The sequence below is a fragment of the Zootermopsis nevadensis genome, unplaced genomic scaffold, assembly GCF_977971745.1.
Source record: "Zootermopsis nevadensis isolate Lab colony 2312 unplaced genomic scaffold, Znev_1.0 Znev_ptg000019l, whole genome shotgun sequence".
Lineage (NCBI taxonomy): Eukaryota > Metazoa > Arthropoda > Insecta > Blattodea > Termopsidae > Zootermopsis > Zootermopsis nevadensis.
In genome coordinates, this window is record NW_028259151.1 from 10,272,807 (window position 1) to 10,290,498 (window position 17,692).

Below are 17,692 nucleotides of genomic sequence, written 5' to 3' on the forward strand. Positions count from 1 at the left end.
GGCGGATGTCAACCATCACACCACAGTTCTTGGGACACGTAAGAGTGGGAAAGAACAGACCTTCGAAGATTGGTCATACTGTATACCCTTCAAAATTAGTTTGTGATACAGCTGGTCGGACATGGGGTGGTGATGTGTGTTGTATTTACATTGAATATAATGATACACCAACTACATTTCACGTGTTTGTAATGTGACAACTGCTTTACGCGTAATGGCATATCAAACATTCCGACAAGAATACATGCAGATGCCTGTTGTGACCAGAGCGTACACAACGGCATGCGTTATTACGACATTGGCTGTGGTGTGTGTCGAATTTTATCGTTTGATTTTGATTAATTGTATATTTACGTTTTCAAATAATGTCAGTCAGAATACTAATGCCCAACATGTCTTTTCAGCAATTGGACCTGGTTTCACCATTTCAGCTGTATTTCAACCCAATATTAATTGTGGAACAATTCCAGGTATATAGTTTGCGACGGTTTATAATATTGGGTAGGGTTCTTCACGTTGCCAACGACTTATAACTGCACACACGTAATTATTAAAATAATGACTCATTCGGAAGAGTTCATTGTGCCATATGTAATAATTCTATAAATTGAGCATACAGAAAATGCTGATAATTAGAAGTTGGCACAGCATATGTAGCTTATCAGGTTAGGTGTTACCAGAAGTTTATTCATTTTTCTGCAGCCAAGGAAGTTGAGCATTTAATTTGGATTGTTGTCTTCTGGGTTGTCATTATGTAGTCTTGTAGGTGGTTACCAACTTTCAAACAACCTGTTACATCCATCATCCAGGTATAAAAGAATCTATTTGGAATGTGGGTCAGCAAAATATGAATGGAGAAGGGAGGGAGAGGAAACGTTCTGAAAAGGAAGTATTGTAAGGAAAGCCCTAAAACAGGTATTCTTCAGTTACTTCCTTTGTACAATGTGCAGGCATAATGGAACCTTGAAATAACACATCCAGTTATACTGCAGGATTGATATTGTTACCCAGTATGATTACATATTTATACTTTATTTAGTAACTTTTCAGTAGCTCAGGCTATATAGCATCAAATGAGAGGATGGTAGTGAATAATGAATTGGAAAGGATGTGGAAGGATGCAGTCACAGCTTATTTTAATGTACTATCCTGGCATTTGCTTGGAGGTACAGAGGAAAACCATGAATCCCAGTCAGGATAGCAGGCCTCCGGGCTAAGATCTGAACCCAGGACCTCCCAAACACGAAGCAGGAGTGTTAACCACTCTACCACAACATTTGGTGCATGTATGTCATACAAATTTCTTTGCAATGTTTTAGTAACATTTTAAGACTTGCTGTAATGTGCAGATACAGAGGTTGAAGTCCATAGTCTGTTATGGATAGTTGTATATTTTTGGTTTCCTTTAACTTGGGAATATCTGATCAAACAGCAGAATTTAATGGTTGTGACAGGAAGAGTATTAATGTTCACATGCTAATTATTTCACCTCCTCTGCCAATGGTTGGAAGTCCACTGAGCTGTTGGAGAGCACAAGTTTCAAAAACTACCACACTGTAGGTGTACTGATTGTTTATTAAGAAGTGGGTTGTGCTAAGGTGATGATAACCAGAAGAAAAAATTATACAATCATAGAAAAGTTATCAAAGTAGTTCCTACAAAAACATAGTGAAAGAGTACGCAGCAGTTCATTTCAACAAACTGCATTACAGGGATGAGACATTTAAAGTTACTGATTTTGGAGGTGGAAGGTTTGACGTGGGACATGCCAGTTTACCATAGAAGGTGAACCTGCGTCTGGTGACAGTGCAGCGACAGACGTTTCCTGAAACTCTTAACATGAAGCGATTGCAGGTGGCGGGTATACTGATGAACAATTGTACAACTGTAATGAAACAGCACTCTACTACAAACTGCTTGAAAGAAATCTTGTAGATTTTAAAAAAGCACCCAGAGTATGAAAACTAACAAAGAAAGAGTGACATTGTTGCTGTGTTCCAGTAAGGCTGGCGATCACAGGCTGAAACCACTGTGCATCAGTTTGTTTCAAACATAACCATGAATTCTCAGTCTGTGATCTACAAAACCATTTCCCGTGCTACAATGACACATGATATTTATGCCTCCTGGTTGGTTTGGAATGAGTTCATGCCATCTGTGTTCCAAGAAACTTGAAGAAAAAGCTTTGTTACTGTTTGATCACTGTCCAGCCCATCCTTTTGTTGATGTCCTGAAATTGAAAGATGCAAAGATTAAGGGTGTTTCTGCCAGAGAATTCCACTGCGCTGATTCAACCAATAGATCAAGGCATCATTCGATCCTGAAAAGCCGTATCATGGTGAGCTGCTTGGTGGAGTTGTAACCTCTGAATTATGAGTTTCTGAAAACATTAATGCTAAACGATATTGCATACAGTGTTGGGTTTGTCTGGTGGAAAATGAGAAACTACTGCTGAAAAACGTGTACTGGAAAAGATGACATCGTGGTAGACGAGATGAAGTTGATTCCATTTTCACAAGACGTGAAAGCTGCATCTAATGCACTCACTACTAATGTACAAGCAGATCTGGTGTCTTGGATCGAGGTTGATGAGGAAAGTCCAGTAACACAGCATTTTATTGAATAGTTTATTGCAGCATCCGTGAAAAATGAAAAAACAACTTGGGACTAGTGACACAGGAACTGACTCAGAAGACGATGATGATTCATGTGAAGTGGTGGTACCAAATTTAAATGCTAGAAAATATTAATGAAGTGATGACAGGTTAGAACAACAGACTTATAATGAACACCTTCATCTGCTGCATCTGGTTAATATTAAGCAACATGTTCTGGCAAAATTAAATCGCCAGTTCCGACGAACATTACACGACTATTTTTGTGAGGAGGTATAAATTAATTTCCTGTGGTCTGTGCCAGTAGCAGTGGCCTTAAATCAGGAATAGCTTATAACACAGATACTGAAGCTTCCCTTCAAATGAATTTTCTTCTTCTCCTTTTTCTACTCAGCATACAGGTTGTTCAGTTGATTTACCAATCTTTTACTTTTTTGGAAGAAAATAATGACAGTGAACGACAAACATCACGTACATATTATATGTAATTTAAGATTTGCAGGGTATTGATGGTACATATGAGATACTACAATGCTGATTGGTGCATTATTTTTGATCATCATGTTGTATATCTGTGAATGTTTTCAGCTATGGCGACTGGTAACTACCTTCCTGTTTTTTGGAGCTGTGGGTTTCAATTTTTTCTTCAACATGATATTTACGTATCGATACTGCCGCATGTTGGAGGAAGGTTCATTCCGAGGACGTACCGCTGATTTTGTAATGATGTTCCTCTTCGGAGGAATATGTATGATTGTATCCTTGCGTTTTCAGGCATTATTCCTTTGTGACCAAACTGAAAAGTACACATACATGAAACCATAATCTTGCGTTTAATAACCCATGTCTGAATCTGAAGAATGTGGAAAATGTTATGAACATTTTTGTTCACAAGATGCTCATAACGTAAGAAACGTTTTGATAAGGACTGGTCTTCTGGTTGACACCATAGTGTTGTCGTTGGTTACTCCTGCAACACTAAATTGTCCACATTTTCACTGCCATGAAAGCCATAAATTTAAAATATCTTGTTTCTGGTACACATTTGTAAAACATCAAGAGAAACTAGTGCAGAAATTTTGTTATTTGCAGTATTATATCAAAATATTTTCCTTGACGATCAGATGCAGATGTTTGCATTCTTTGTAAATCTGTTGTTCCTTGGCCAAGCATTTACTATCATGTTGGTGTATGTGTGGTCTCGTAGAAACCCTTTTGTGAGAATGAATTTCTTTGGACTGATCAACTTCCAGGTATGTATACAAAACAGACATTTTCAGATATGTACAAATTTTAAACCAAGATACTTTCTTACGTATTCTAAACTCAGTTAACCTTTATCAGTTCATTGTGCTGTCAAGTGTGGTCCAGCTGGATCTGCGTCACCGTATCATACCAGTATTCGGAGCCAGTTTATAGTAGTAATAACACTAATTTTGTTCATAGCTCTGTCCAGTATTCTATTATTATGATTTATTTATGATTAAAAATGCTGTGAATGTTATTTTTTACCGAGAAATTAAGTTGCTTTCCTAACGAAAAAGTCCGCAAGTCCAGGTACAGACATTCTGTCAATACCATTGTAATATCATAACTAGGAAAATCCTGAAGTTAAATTCTGGCCAGCTGTTGGGTACGCGCTAGAAATATGTATAAATATTGAAGTTTTATACTTTATACAGACTTCACATTAAAGAAACCTAATTATTCCTTGCAATATGTTCTTCACCGACTATTCGGCTATATATTTTGGAAACAGGACACCGAGTAAGACTGCCATGAACATTACTTTTTATATGGGTATCTCAATATGTTGAACCTCCCACAAAATATATGATCACTAACAGAAGCAGAAGTGATGTGATTCCTACCACCTGTTATAATTTCAGGCACCATACTTACCGTGGGTGCTTCTAGGATTTTCTGTGCTGTTAGGCAATGCAATTTGGGTGGACCTTGTGGGCATGGCTGTTGGACACATGTATTATTTTGTGGAAGATGTGTTTCCAAATCAACGTGGAGGGTTCCGTTTGCTCAACACGCCACAAATATTGTAAGTGTTTACTCACATATCAAATTCAGGTTTAAATTCCATTGTGCTTTTGCAGTAACTGCACAGGTATTTAACGTGTGCAAGTTATTCCATATAGATTTCTGTGTAAATTCCAGTTACAATAATTTCTACAAAAATTATACGATTTCTAAATTGCATAATTTAAATTACTGCATGTAAAAGTACTGACAAAACAAATTCAGTGATAAGCCCCTTACTGGCCATGTATATTAATTAACTCTGCTTAGCAATTATAATTTAAAGAAAATTTAATTACTTCCTTTCCCAATGGATTAAGTGTTTCTTCATCTGTTTGACTGAAATGTAAATATACAAATTAAATTTAATGTGCTCAGTTTAAAGGCAGGTTTGAAAAAATGTTTCCCTTCCTTTCATGTGATGGAATTACACATATAAAAATGTATTCCTGTAAGAATTTAGGAAGTACACTGAGAAAGATTAATTCCATCTTGCACTGAATAACTTTGCTTAAAAAGATTAACAGGTATGCACTTTGTTACGCCTCATCTGCTAGTAGTTATCCATGGAAATACTGAACAAATTAAAAGAGTTTAAAAGTGTTTTAATTCCAATAAACCAACGACCACATTCTTTAGATGGTTTTAGTTTATAAACTTTGGAACCGACAATTGATTTGTAAGGATATCAGAATTTAGAGTTCTACAAATTAAGTAATCACAATATATGATGCTCTTGCAGTTCAGGTATGCCAATAGGCAAAAATATATTTATATTGGCAATACTGTTTTTTTTAGGAAATCTCTATTTGACGCTCACCCCCAGGACCCAGACTACACGCCCTTGCCTGAAGATCGACCCGGTGGCTTCAACTGGGGAGAACGCCCCCAAAACCAACAGTGACAAACGAGTGTAAGAGACGGAGGCTGCTGTTGGTCTGGCGAGATTGCCATGGATGGAAATAATGTACAAAAAGATATTCCATCCACTTACTTACATCAGTGTTTCACGATACAGTACTATGTGTACTATCAAAATTCCTATAAACTTCCTTACCCAGTGTCACATGTTATTACAAGAATTATACTTCCTCTGTGCTGTACATTACTTCGGGCTTTGTTCTTGTAGTTAAGGCTACAAAATAAAATAGGTATTAAGAATCGGATAATGAAAGACTTGTTCGATGTAACAAGCCTGATTTTGAAGCATTTAAATCAGCAACACAACCAATGTCAAGTGTACATTTACAAAAACATTTTGATTATAAATGAAGTTTGTGTCTTACTACTGTTGTGACTGATGACAGCTGGAAAAGCCTATGCATGTAGCACAGTGTACCACAGTTTGTGTCTAATAAACATTTTACTGTTTGTGATTTTTTTTAATAATAGCCATTTTACGTAACACCCAGTCCTCAGAATGTGGAGTTTTGCCATCCTGCACCTCTTCGAACAAGTGCGGCCTGAAAAGCATTGCAATTATAACAAGAAGTTAAATTCACTATCAGATAATAAAAGTAATAGTTGATAATCCCATCTGGGTGGAATCTCTCTCTCATATGCTTAAAAAATCAACAAAGAGTTAACAGGTGTACTCCAGTGGAGCACGTCACTGAACTTGACATTCGTTTAATGCAGGTATTGCTGCAATGCTAAATTCATTATGAAATTCACTCAGCATGTTATCTGAAATTATTTTTCCTTGTACACTGTCAAGTTAAAAATTATCCAAATAAAACTTTACATCTTAACCCTTTGCTTTTGAATGTTCAATCTGACTCGTGAGACAGGATGGCATTCATTCTCACTGAAGTACACTCAAACACTTCTAAATCACATAGCCCATATACTTCCAAGTTGTCATACGAATCTCATGTTATAACCTTTAAAACAATTTTATTGAGGATCAAATAATGAAAATACAACAGTACTGTGAACAAATCCCATGAAAATGGCATCACTTAGAATTTGTTTTAAGGGGTAATAATGATTACACGGAAATTTCTGTTTCCAGTTCCATCTGTACTGAGATACCACTCATGGGGAGGCGGAAGGGACGTCTGGCACACAAGTGGTACAAAATGTGATTCTCAGATATTTTACAGAATAAAAGATTTAATAGTCAGAGGTTGACAATTCATGAACATCATGTTACCTGCAACAGCCATCTTAAAAAGGACATTAATTTCAACTTCTACTAGTCGAGGCAACTTCAAAACAGACAATACTACTTACAACATTAACAATTAATTATTCCTGCAGCACCAAAAGTGGCAGTATGAAAATAAACCATGATGGACAATCTGAATAACAAGTAAGAAAATAATCTGAAGTCTGCAAATGAAGCAATGCGTTAAAAGGAATAATTATAATCATTAATAATTTAACAGCTGTAGATCTTCGTACTTCAACCAGCCTTCAAGTACTAATAGTACTCTTAAAGACTTGTGTTGAAAGACTAGATGTCATTTAATTATCTTCATTTTTTAAAGTTCTAGCATTCAGCTACCACCAGTAAATTTTCTTCGACACAAGTAAGTTATCACTTGCTTCTGTGCAGTATCATACGACATAATTTCCTCTTTATAGAGCTCCACGCCTACAAACGACGTTGCTACACATGCTGCTATTTTCACAACGTCGGTGGCTGCTAGACTTCCACATAGCACCACTACAACACTTCACTGATACAAGAGGTCATTCTCCAAATTAACGACTTCTTGCATACTAATATACACACAGTTACTAAGATAAAATAAGTTCAACAGGTGCATTGTCAAGAATAGCAATGATGACGCACGAACGAACCCAGCCATCAAAACAATATGACAGCTGAAGAGATGATCGACTATGTACATAATGAGAAATAATCTCCTCCGGACACCTTATCCACTCTAGCAAGTACGCTACATATAAATATACCACGGCATGACAGACGGGTGTTCCACACCCTGTTACTTAAATGGCAGAATTTCATGCCACACTTTCACTTTCAAATGACCGTTCCTACCAAATATAAAGTGTGATCCCCTCTTGACGATATGCGCGACATTAGGCCATGAGAAAACTGTCATGTGGTGTATGAAAAAGCAATTAAAACATACTGTAAACATGACGGACTACTGTACAAAAGAATGTTGATGAACTACTGACTAATAATCCAGGTCTCGAGAAAATTACGGAACTATGATACAAAAGAATCTCGAACTACTAACCAAGAATCCTGGTCTTCATATCGCCACTGTAGCTAGAAGTACTGTTATATCATCCGGTTTACCACCTGCACAAAAGACACTGAAGTGAAGTGAGACCAGTCAACTGCAAAAAATAATGACAATGTAAACAGAGGCTGGGGTTACTCACCAATAGCATCGATGCCATTCTCCCGAGCGTTCTGTGCAAATGGAGACATGAAGTTGCCATCAAATGCTAGGCTTCTTGCCATGAGAGCAATGGTATTAGCAACACCCTGGATCTTTGTAGGATCCCGTTCCCCTTGAACCTTTATCAATTCTGTGATCAACAGTTGATCAGGGACGTTGTCGAACACTCCATCTGTTGCTAGAAGTATGACGTCACCATCTTCAACTTGGAAGTTTGACATATCAGCTGATTCTGGCCTAAAATTCCATTAATGATACAAAAAAATTGGTTTCTATGCAAAATGTCAGATGTTTTTATTTAACAGACTATCAAGACTTGACCTAATATATTACTTACGCCTCCGTTTGATAGACGTTCGATCAATAAACTTTTACTGTCTAATCCACCACTTCAAAACCAATAATAAAAAAAAGTTGATGAAATTGTTTAAACCATAAGAAAAAATGTGACCGTACTCAGATTTAAAATATAACTGCTAAACGGTTTAGAAGATTTTTTAAAAGTTGACATACCTATAAAATCATGCATCCGAACAAAACTATTTACACTTAGTGCCATTTTTTTAAAATAACACATTGGAGTCGTGGGTGTTCTGCTCATTTATGATGTTTTGCTTTTTGCTGGTTTTACAGATGTGGAATTTTTATAAAATGTCAAGCATTTTGCCTTTTGAGGCTATTTTTAATGTGTCCACGATATCTTCTATGGGGACACTAAGTGTCTTTTCAAGGGTAAACAGTTTTGTTTGAATGCATGATTTTATATATCAATACACCGCACAATACGCAAGTTTTCAAGACTGTTGACATACCTGTCGCTAAGCACCAAGTCACTGTGGCCTGGGGGCGGTAGCGATAACTGGAACGGCGTGTTGAAGTAATGCTGCTGTTCCTCAGACCGATGTACCACTTCTCCATGACGAACAATTACAAAGCCACTATCCCCAATATTTGCTGTGTAAACTGTGTGTGTTTCACGATTGAGCACAATAACACACGCGGTACTGCTTCCTGTAACATGTACTGCTAATTACAGCACGCTGCAATAAACTTAAATTCTGTTTATGTGCCAAGACAACACTACGTAATTTGAAAATAGTTTACTGTCGGAATTTTATAACACATTCCCACAAGTTCCACATCCTGAGAAATGTAGATTTTCTCAGATTAAATGAAATGTAGACAATAAAATACTAATTTAGCATTACACTGTTCTGAAAATTGTTTTCCAGGTTGTGACACCCTGAAGCCTTTAAGATGGTTGTAAGTACTCTGGAGGAATACACTGCCTTTAGTTTCTGGGTATGGAAGCAGCATACTCTGAAATGTTTGTAAACATGTACAAGATTCTCAACCTTTTCATGGCTCGGGGCAACATTTCCCCTTTCTTAACAACTCATGTCACAACCCAGAAGACCACAACATCAACTCTCACAGTGTAAAAAAACCCTTAAATCCCATATTTCTTAATGTCATTTACATTTTATTTTTCAGGTTTAGTCATGAAAGGGGAAGAAATGATGAGCAAATGTTTGACCGATTTGTGAACTGATGACGACGACAATGAAAATCCTAATAATAATGGCAACAGTCACAGTAATAATAAACCTTTCAATAAGTAACATGTCACGTACTTTTTCGTCAACACAAAAAGCAGATACAGACTGACTGACTAAACCATCCGTACCTAGAATTGGCTGCTTGCTCTCAAGCAACTCATAGTAGCTTCTGGCAAGAAGGCCCGCAGGCTCTGTCGTAATGAACTTCCCACTTGACACCAGTCGTTCACACGTTCGCATCAAAAATGCTGAAAACTCTCCAGGATCGATTCCATAATGCCGCCAGCCACCGACACCATCTGCCACTCCTTTAAACAGAAAAAGAATATACTGTAACACCCATCCCAGAGACCAGAATGAAAGAAAGTTAAAGCTTCTGTCAATACACAAGCCACTGGACACAAACTTCATCCGCGCTGTTTCACATGCCACTGTAGACTGGTTCAATCACATCAACACTACAACATGCTTAATGGAGATACAGAATTGTGCCAACCGGGTTCATGTTATGTAAACCGAAAAATGGTTTTTCAAATGGCCATACACTGAAGTACTAGTAGTAGTAGTTAGCAGTCATGTCTCCTTCAGGTCCTTGCCTGATCCTGATCCCCATTGGTTCGGCCGAGTCCTTGACTGACTTAGTTCCTATTTCTCAAACCTTTTCCATGCATGCAGCTTACTAACTGCCCTGGCGATGGAGGTAGCAAGGACATATGAAACATCGATACACTTCTATGAGACTACACGGTGCTTCAACCCAAAAGACAGCCATCTTTGATGACATCAGGTACCAGAGTATCTCGGCCAGTTATGTCCCTGGACACAACATCTGCCACCCTGCTACCGCTGAAGCCCTGTTTAGAAAGTGTGTGGTAGATCCTCAACAACACTTTCCAACATGTTCAGAAACCAAAGTGCTCCCAGTAATACGAAATGTTGAGTTCCTCCTGTTGATAATATGTGCAGCTGTAACGGTATTTCCAGGTTGAAAAGGACCTCTCTTTTTGAAAGCTTACAAATGGTACCAGTGCCAAAGAAGCCACAAAGTTCACGTGAGGGCGACCTACTTTCCAGGACACTCCACTCTTTCCTTATTTGACAGAACAATTATCAACTCTTGTTATGCACACAAAACGAGTTCACTATGCTAGTGAACATAAAAATGTCAGCAGAGTAAGGCCTGCCACACGTCATAAAACACCACGCTCACCGGCAGAGAACCATTTTCCAACTCACTGCCCAGCTAACTCACTTATCGTAATCATAAACAATGCAGAGTTACGTCACTGAACGGATGTGCAGTTTAACTGCGCATCGACTGGTCTTACATACATATTGGCGACTCCGGTCGGGTCGGGTCAGAATATCGTCCTCGACCTCAATTTCTTCACTTAGTTTTTCACGAATGTTAACACTAGAAGCATCTAAGCCTCCCATACAATTCTGCATACGTCATTCTTTTTGTGAGCATGTACGCACGATGAAAATTATGAGAATTACAACAGACCCAACTTCCGGGTTGAGTATGAGAATTTCTGGACGTTAGATAACTACTGTTGAGAACTCTTTCAAAAAAAAAAACTTCGCTACGTTCGTGATTGATTATAAATCTGGAAGTTCTTTATACACGTTAAAGTGTGAAAAGGAAAGTAAACGCATGAGGATCTTAGCAGAACGTTTTAACATTCCTATAAACAACTCTCGGAATACTTTTTACATTTTGATTCCGTTTTCCGGAAATTAAAACAACGAGGTTTGGCGAAGTTCTTTTCCAGTGAGGCACGAACAAGATTCAAGTTCTTACACGACAGAACCACATGCAAATTTCGGCAGAATAATGACAAACGCTGTTATCACACCTTCGTCAGAAACATTTTAACTTAAATAATAATTTTTATACAGGATTCTTCCCAGTACTACAGTGTCTCTACGAAAAAGCTTGAGGTGCATCTCGAAACGAAGTAATCCGGGCATGGTACACTATATATTCGTTATTTTACTCTGAAGATGGAGGCGGTATGTTCCTCCGCAACCAGTTACAAGGCCACGAGGCGGACTCATTTCACCACTACGAATGGCATGTCCAGCGTTACCGTGCAATGCCACAGTCAACAACACAAGTCCATTCGCGTGGAAATCGTCGCAAAGAACCAACGCGGCTAGCGAAACAAAACTTCGGCAATTTCCGTCGTGACAGTGGGAACGGAAACTGCGATATTCCGGTACAGACTAACGGGGTTTAGGGGGTGGGTAGATGGAGACAGTTACACAACAGATTATCTAAATCACATGCCGGTGAATTTTTGGGAGTGCACGTGAGCAGAACTGGCCGAGGTCCCACCGATGCACTCGCCCACCGCGGATTCTCGTGACCACGCCGCGAGTTACGTGAAGCGAGCAGGAGCTAAAAATACGAGCTTCTGGCTTGAGCGTCGTTCTTTAACGAAGACGAAACCGCGTGTTTTGTAGACTTTTTACATGCAGCAACTGACTTCATGCAGAAACCCCGAGGTTTGACAGGCGATGCCGCTGTAAAAGTAAGACAGAATGCCTTTACATAAACTTTTGCATGTCACTCCTCACATTCTACTATGTTTCACGTCTCCACTGTCCGGTACTGAACAAGGTTTATTACAAGTCGATGTCACTTCACCATCACTGTTAGTTATCCTAGCAGTTCCCGATCTAAAAAGTACCTAGGACTCTTTCCCCGGAGATAGGGCAGTCATCTCCACGTACATAATCTGAAATTTACCTTCATTCTCCCTCAACGCCTTCAATGCTTTTATTTAGTGTTCTGTGTGACGACAGGTCCATATGAACAGGATCCTTCGATCCTTTTCTCGGACTGGGACCTGTTCATATACGTTCTTGGCAGATGATCCAGAAGTGGTTTGCCATTGCCTTCTTCTGTGTGTGAATGGAGTAATTGTTGGGATGCCACGGAGGAAAACTCCGTGTTGCCTAGACCACGGCCTTGCCCAACACAAGTTATAAATTCGAACCCGAGACCCCAGGATTACAAGGCCAGCGTTCTAACCGCTAGACCACCTCATCTTATTATTATTTAGTGTTCTGTCTGACGACAGGTCCATATGAACAGGATCCTTCCATCCTTTTCTCGGACTGGGACCTGTAAATATACGTTCTTGGCAGATGATCCAGGAGTGGTTTGCCATTGCCTTCTTCTGTGTGTGAATGGAGTAATTGTTGGGATGCCAAGGAGAAACCGGGGAAGCCCCCGGAGGAAAACTCCGTGTTGCCTAGACCACGGCCTTGCCCAACACAAGTTATAAATTCGGGCACCGCCGGGAATCGATTACAAGGCCAGCGTTCTAGCCGCTAGACCACCGTGGCACGGTTACTCGGTGCTTATGTACTCAAAAAACATAGGAGACGTAACTTTCAGGAATACAAAAATAGTGGATGCTGGTACATGAACGACAAAATCTGTGCAATGTAAAAAGTAAAGGACAAAATATTAAATATGTGCAGCAGTACACGCTATCTGAAGACGATAAACGAAACTTGTGACGAAGCGTCAGAACTGAGATCGTAAAGTGTTGGCTACTAACAGCGACACACCCACCGAATTTCGAAATTCCGAAGTACAACCTCGGGTTCCGGCGACATCTTAAGTAATCGAATCCACAAAAACTGAAAAAGATTTACTTCATAGTTTCCGCAAAGATGGTCGCTACGTAGAATGAAAGGCATTTTTGGGGACAAACTCAGGGTAAGGGTCGGTATTATTAATTCCTTCACAGTAACAATCACAACAAATCATTAACTAACAACTACTCAGTCAGTCTAAAGTACAAATGAAAAATTTCCATCTGTTTACAATAAAACAAACTGCCGAAACATTAATCTACTCGCAGACATCCCACTGATCGATTGTGAATCACGTTTTAATTCTTCCCATACAATCAAAATACCATCGAATTCCACAATCTAACACAATGAATCAAACGCAATATATTGGATCGAACTCCACTTTTCCTTTCGTCTCGAACGAAAAATCTTTCCTGGAACCTTCCTTTCCGTCTGAGGCCAGCAACTGCTTGGTCAAATCTAAAAACTGTACCAAGTGTTAGGCAGAAATAGCCGAGGGTTTATTTTCTTGGTCTGTGTACATAAAATATTCCGCACAAAATTTAGGGCTTTCTTATATACTCACAGATAAATAAACAAACATCTGAGATGAAATGTAAACACGACCAAATACCTCAAACAACACTAGGCACTAGGACGACACAAACAGATTTATTATACCAGACCAACACGAAACGCCGATCACTCACTCAGAGGTTCGGGTACATTTATTCCTTTCATGCATTGGTGGTCAACTACCCTAGCCATTTGTCAAAATTAATAATAATAACGACAACAAGAAGCATTCATGCATAACCAAAACTAAGACGTTTACTTATTATATTCACAGATTTCGTAAATCAGAATTCTACGAAACCCTGTAACTATATTCAAAATGTATTCACTCTGGTGAATACTTCGTAAGGTACGCAATCAGGCAAATTTAAGTGACCTCCAAAATGAGTTAAATTGAACGTTATATAATACTGGTATAATTCAAATGAAATTATCTTAGTTCAGTTTAAATTTGTCTGATAATCCTAAGACACACGCAAAAGCACGTTAGGCTTTTGAATTAAGTAGTACATTAACAACCTGGAAGCCATTCAGATGGCAGATTATTATTAAAATGGATCTGAAACAGGAGAAGGCTGTCTGGATTCATCTTGCTTAGTCCAAAAAGGATACCAATGTCACCTTCATTATTTTCAAAATTCCAACTGAAAACACGTACATGCATGCAAATACGTTGTCATTAGCCCTTCGATGGAGTTCACAGAGCGAGGGAAAACATTTCAATGAGCTGGACGTAATACAGAACGCAAAGCTCAAACATAAATGGTCTGGAAACGACGTTGACGACAAAGAAAAGAAATCTGCACCTACCAGGAGTCAAACCCATCATTCGCCCTGGAGCCTAGTCACTGTACTAAGCTACCACAACTCCCTTAGGCACAAAAGTAAAAGACACTTACATAACAGCACTTGAGAACTTACAACATTATTGAGAAAGTGGTTTTGTAATGTCTGCATGGCTCTCTCATTTGGAAAGCGGAACAACGGCAAACATTAGTTGGCACCATGGAGGGGGGGGGCTTTGTTCTTGTTGCTTTTTAATCAAGAATAAATGCTGCATTTTAGGCAAAAGATCAAATGGTAGTGTAAGTCGAGAGCATCTCGTACTGCTACATTCATCTCTGCTTAGCGACAAAGAATGACTAACCGGCAACAGAACTGAAACTGCTTACTTTCGCAAAAATTTGTTCACTATCTTTCAAAATACTATCCTTGCATCTCAGTAAACATGCCCTATTTTAACAATAACACTATCAGCTAACAATTTTGATCACTATATAAACATTTATATGCAATTCACTTTGCTAAAGCATTTAAAGCCCACGGGGCCATCCACAGCGGCTCTAGATTTGCCTGGAACTCAAGTGGCCATACTTTTGGAATAAAACGTCATAACTGTACACTAAAATCTCAATTAAAAATGCAGTAGATAAAAGGCAAATGTTGGTACATTACTAATGACAACATCGATGGAAAATTAAAACAAGAGTTTGGTATAATATACAAAACTCCAAATAAAAAGTTGGATAACGTAATTAAGCAACAGGGCAATCTGTGCTGATGACCACAATAAAGTATTTCACAAAAGAGTGGAAAACCTTTGAACACCGGATTCAATTAAAAAAAAAGAATTATGATACATCTTAGAACATGTGGACTCGATTGAATGATTAGAGACCTTAATCACAGGAACAAAAAACAGCTATTTATAAATTACTGCTACATGACCAAGAAAATGTTATATATTTAGATAAAATAAACATCAGCAAAATGAATAAGAAAAATCAAAAATGACTTGAATTGTAAGACTCAATACAGACTTCTAAAATCAGTACAACAGAAACTCATAGAAAATACCATCACACACTAAACACAGAAAATATGGAGCTTCAGAACAAAATTATGGAATTCAACATAGAGAGGAGATTCAAACAAGTGATGAAAGACTCTGCCCCCAAAGTACCACAAAGACATAGAAGAATTAACTAAAAAAATCAAAATCATATTCTGAGGCTGGTGCATACATTAAATTGCCTACAGAAGAATAAACAGATAACCAAACTGTATGCCTCCCTAGATTTATGAAAGCATTTGAGGAAAAGCAAGTCATTACTTCTACCTAAAATCTCATGTACTCCAAACTGGGTGCTCCGGTACATTGGCAATTAAAGTTTGTCCCGCTACGTGCCATACAGGCGCTTGGGGGGGAGAGCAGGTATAGCTCCTACTCATTCTTAACCTCGTCACTAGATGGGGGTGAGTGGTCAGCATCACGCCCCTGCCAGCTTTACCCCCAGGAAAGGACCCCGGTACCCATTGTAGAGGAGGCTGGGTGGGCCCCAGAGCCAGTCTGGACGCAGAGGCTAGTGGAAAAATCCTCTGCCCTCGTCGGGGATCGAACCCCGGTCGTCCAGCCCGTAGCTAGTCACTATATTCACTGAGCTATTCCGGCTCACACTTTGAGCAATTGCCAACAAGTTAATCGCTGACGTAATCTCTGGAGTTTCAAGGTCTCAGTGCAATCAGAATGACAAGTAACTGCATCCTTCGAAATCCAGAGATGAAGCAGATTACCAAATCCTCAGAAACCTATCACATCATTTTGTCACTCAGTCAGGTAAAATGAACAGTTTATTCTGTTGATAAATTCTGAACTATACCCACAGTAAAATGAAATTAAACTAGTGCAGGTTCCCATATGTTGTATCGTACACAACAAACTCTCTCATAATATTCTTAAATTATAACACACTCTTTGTAAGAAAGACAGCAAAGAAATATGCTATAAAATTATTAGTTTTAACTTAATTTGATAATGTGTTAGCTAGCTCGACTACTGGCTGCAGATGTAAGAAGTTGTATGGGAGATATCTTCCATCTATTATACCTGTCTTTTCCTCATGGTGATTTTTGTAATCAACAAAATACAAGACTTGTCCATTATGAATTTTAATTATTTAGTGGCTGTTTAAGGAAATAATTGCACCGGTCCCATATACTGGTCGAAAGCTCATGAGAAGATTTCTTCTCCCCTGAGACTCGAACCAGCACGCCGGTCCGAAGCATGATGCCTCAGACCGCGCGGTCCCTCGAACAGTATTTATTGTGGCAGTGGTTTGTGAATAATGATGATGTTACTGCAGTGCTGATGAACTGGTTACAGATGCTTGACCAAGTTTTCTTTGCCAATGATTTCAATATACTGGTTGCCTGCTGGGAGAGTGCCTCAACAGGCGTGCTGATTACACAGAAATATAATGTTATGATGTGTGTACATGTACAAGCAGTTGTTAACTCTTTAATAGCAACTCCGTATCACTGTGTGATTCCATACCTTACTTCTAGAACATCCCTCATAACACTGTCAAGTGTAAAGTAGAAATGCTTCAAACTATGAAATTGGTAAAAAAAAATGCAATCGCAATTTGCTTGGGGGCTTCGTTTTTACTAAATTCATTAATAAACTTAGAGTATTTTAATAAAGACACAAAATTTTACCATAATACAGAAACATGCGGCTGGTAAAACGATGTACTCACCAATAACGTCTGCTGATTTATATTTCGCAGTAAACCAAGCATCATCACCAAACTGTCCTTTTTTCAGTCTTGCATGAGCCAGTTCTTTCGGAAAACCACATACAGCAGAAACTATACGGGATTCGTGCCTTCTGTTGATATTCGGATCAGCACAGTTCGAATAATTAGAAAGACCATTCCACAAGGCACGAGACAAAAGCCTCCCAGTCCAAACAATGGACTGCATCATAGAAAATTATAACTAAGTTAGATAAGCTTCATTTTGTTTGAGGTACTAATCACTAACACTCAAATTTCCACAGCAGAAATGTAACTACAACTAAACACCGACACCCATCAGCCCAAAATCGACTGAGTGCGTTCTATCGGAAATACAGTGAGTGCTTGGGGAGAGC

The 17,692-nt window shown here is 38.7% G+C and overlaps 2 protein-coding genes across 6 annotated transcripts; one reads left to right on the plus strand and one right to left on the minus strand.

The window, feature by feature from the left end:
* Nucleotides 1-20: 20 nt before the first annotated feature.
* On the plus strand, nt 21-6,017 carry Der-2 (Derlin 2). Of its 2 annotated transcripts, none has more exons than XM_022086511.2 (6): nt 21-307; nt 405-470; nt 3,204-3,371; nt 3,740-3,868; nt 4,505-4,668; nt 5,445-6,017. In XM_022086511.2, exons 1-6 carry the CDS (start codon nt 215-217, stop codon nt 5,548-5,550), a joined length of 726 nt encoding a protein of 241 aa, XP_021942203.1. In that variant the 5' UTR covers nt 21-214; the 3' UTR covers nt 5,551-6,017. The 2 variants fall into 2 exon arrangements, with proteins under 2 accessions (XP_021942203.1, XP_021942204.1); XM_022086512.2 differs by having other exon boundaries at nt 23-307; nt 3,746-3,868.
* On the minus strand, nt 1,558-17,664 carry LOC110841207 (protein phosphatase PTC7 homolog). 4 transcript variants are annotated; one of them, XM_022086505.2, is made up of 6 exons: nt 17,298-17,664; nt 9,717-9,896; nt 8,842-9,040; nt 8,010-8,266; nt 7,862-7,926; nt 1,558-2,230 (listed from the first exon to the last, which is right to left on the minus strand). In XM_022086505.2, exons 1-5 carry the CDS (start codon nt 17,524-17,526, stop codon nt 7,877-7,879), a joined length of 915 nt encoding a protein of 304 aa, XP_021942197.2. In that variant the 5' UTR covers nt 17,527-17,664; the 3' UTR covers nt 1,558-2,230; nt 7,862-7,876. The 4 variants fall into 4 exon arrangements, with proteins under 4 accessions (XP_021942197.2, XP_021942198.2, XP_021942196.2 ...); XM_022086506.2 differs by lacking the exon at nt 1,558-2,230 and adding an exon at nt 3,083-3,411; XM_022086504.2 differs by lacking the exon at nt 1,558-2,230 and adding an exon at nt 5,235-6,109.
* Between the last annotated feature and the right edge of the window lie 28 nt (nt 17,665-17,692).

What these genes read in the sequence shown, in the direction of transcription:
- Der-2 (XM_022086511.2), top strand. Translation starts at nt 215, where the DNA reads ATGGCATATCAAACATTCCGACAAGAATACATGCAGATGCCTGTTGTG. An exon ending in TAATTGTGGAACAATTCCAG is followed by an intron (nt 471 to 3,203) that starts GTATATAGTTTG and finishes GAATGTTTTCAG; the next exon opens with CTATGGCGACTGGTAACTAC. An exon ending in TCGGAGGAATATGTATGATT is followed by an intron (nt 3,372 to 3,739) that starts GTATCCTTGCGT and finishes CTTGACGATCAG; the next exon opens with ATGCAGATGTTTGCATTCTT.
- LOC110841207 (XM_022086505.2), bottom strand. Translation starts at nt 17,526, where the DNA reads ATGATGCAGTCCATTGTTTGGACTGGGAGGCTTTTGTCTCGTGCCTTG. An exon ending in TAAATCAGCAGACGTTATTG is followed by an intron (nt 9,897 to 17,297) that starts GTGAGTACATCG and finishes TTCTGTTTAAAG; the next exon opens with GAGTGGCAGATGGTGTCGGT. An exon ending in GAGCAAGCAGCCAATTCTAG is followed by an intron (nt 9,041 to 9,716) that starts GTACGGATGGTT and finishes TACATGTTACAG; the next exon opens with GAAGCAGTACCGCGTGTGTT.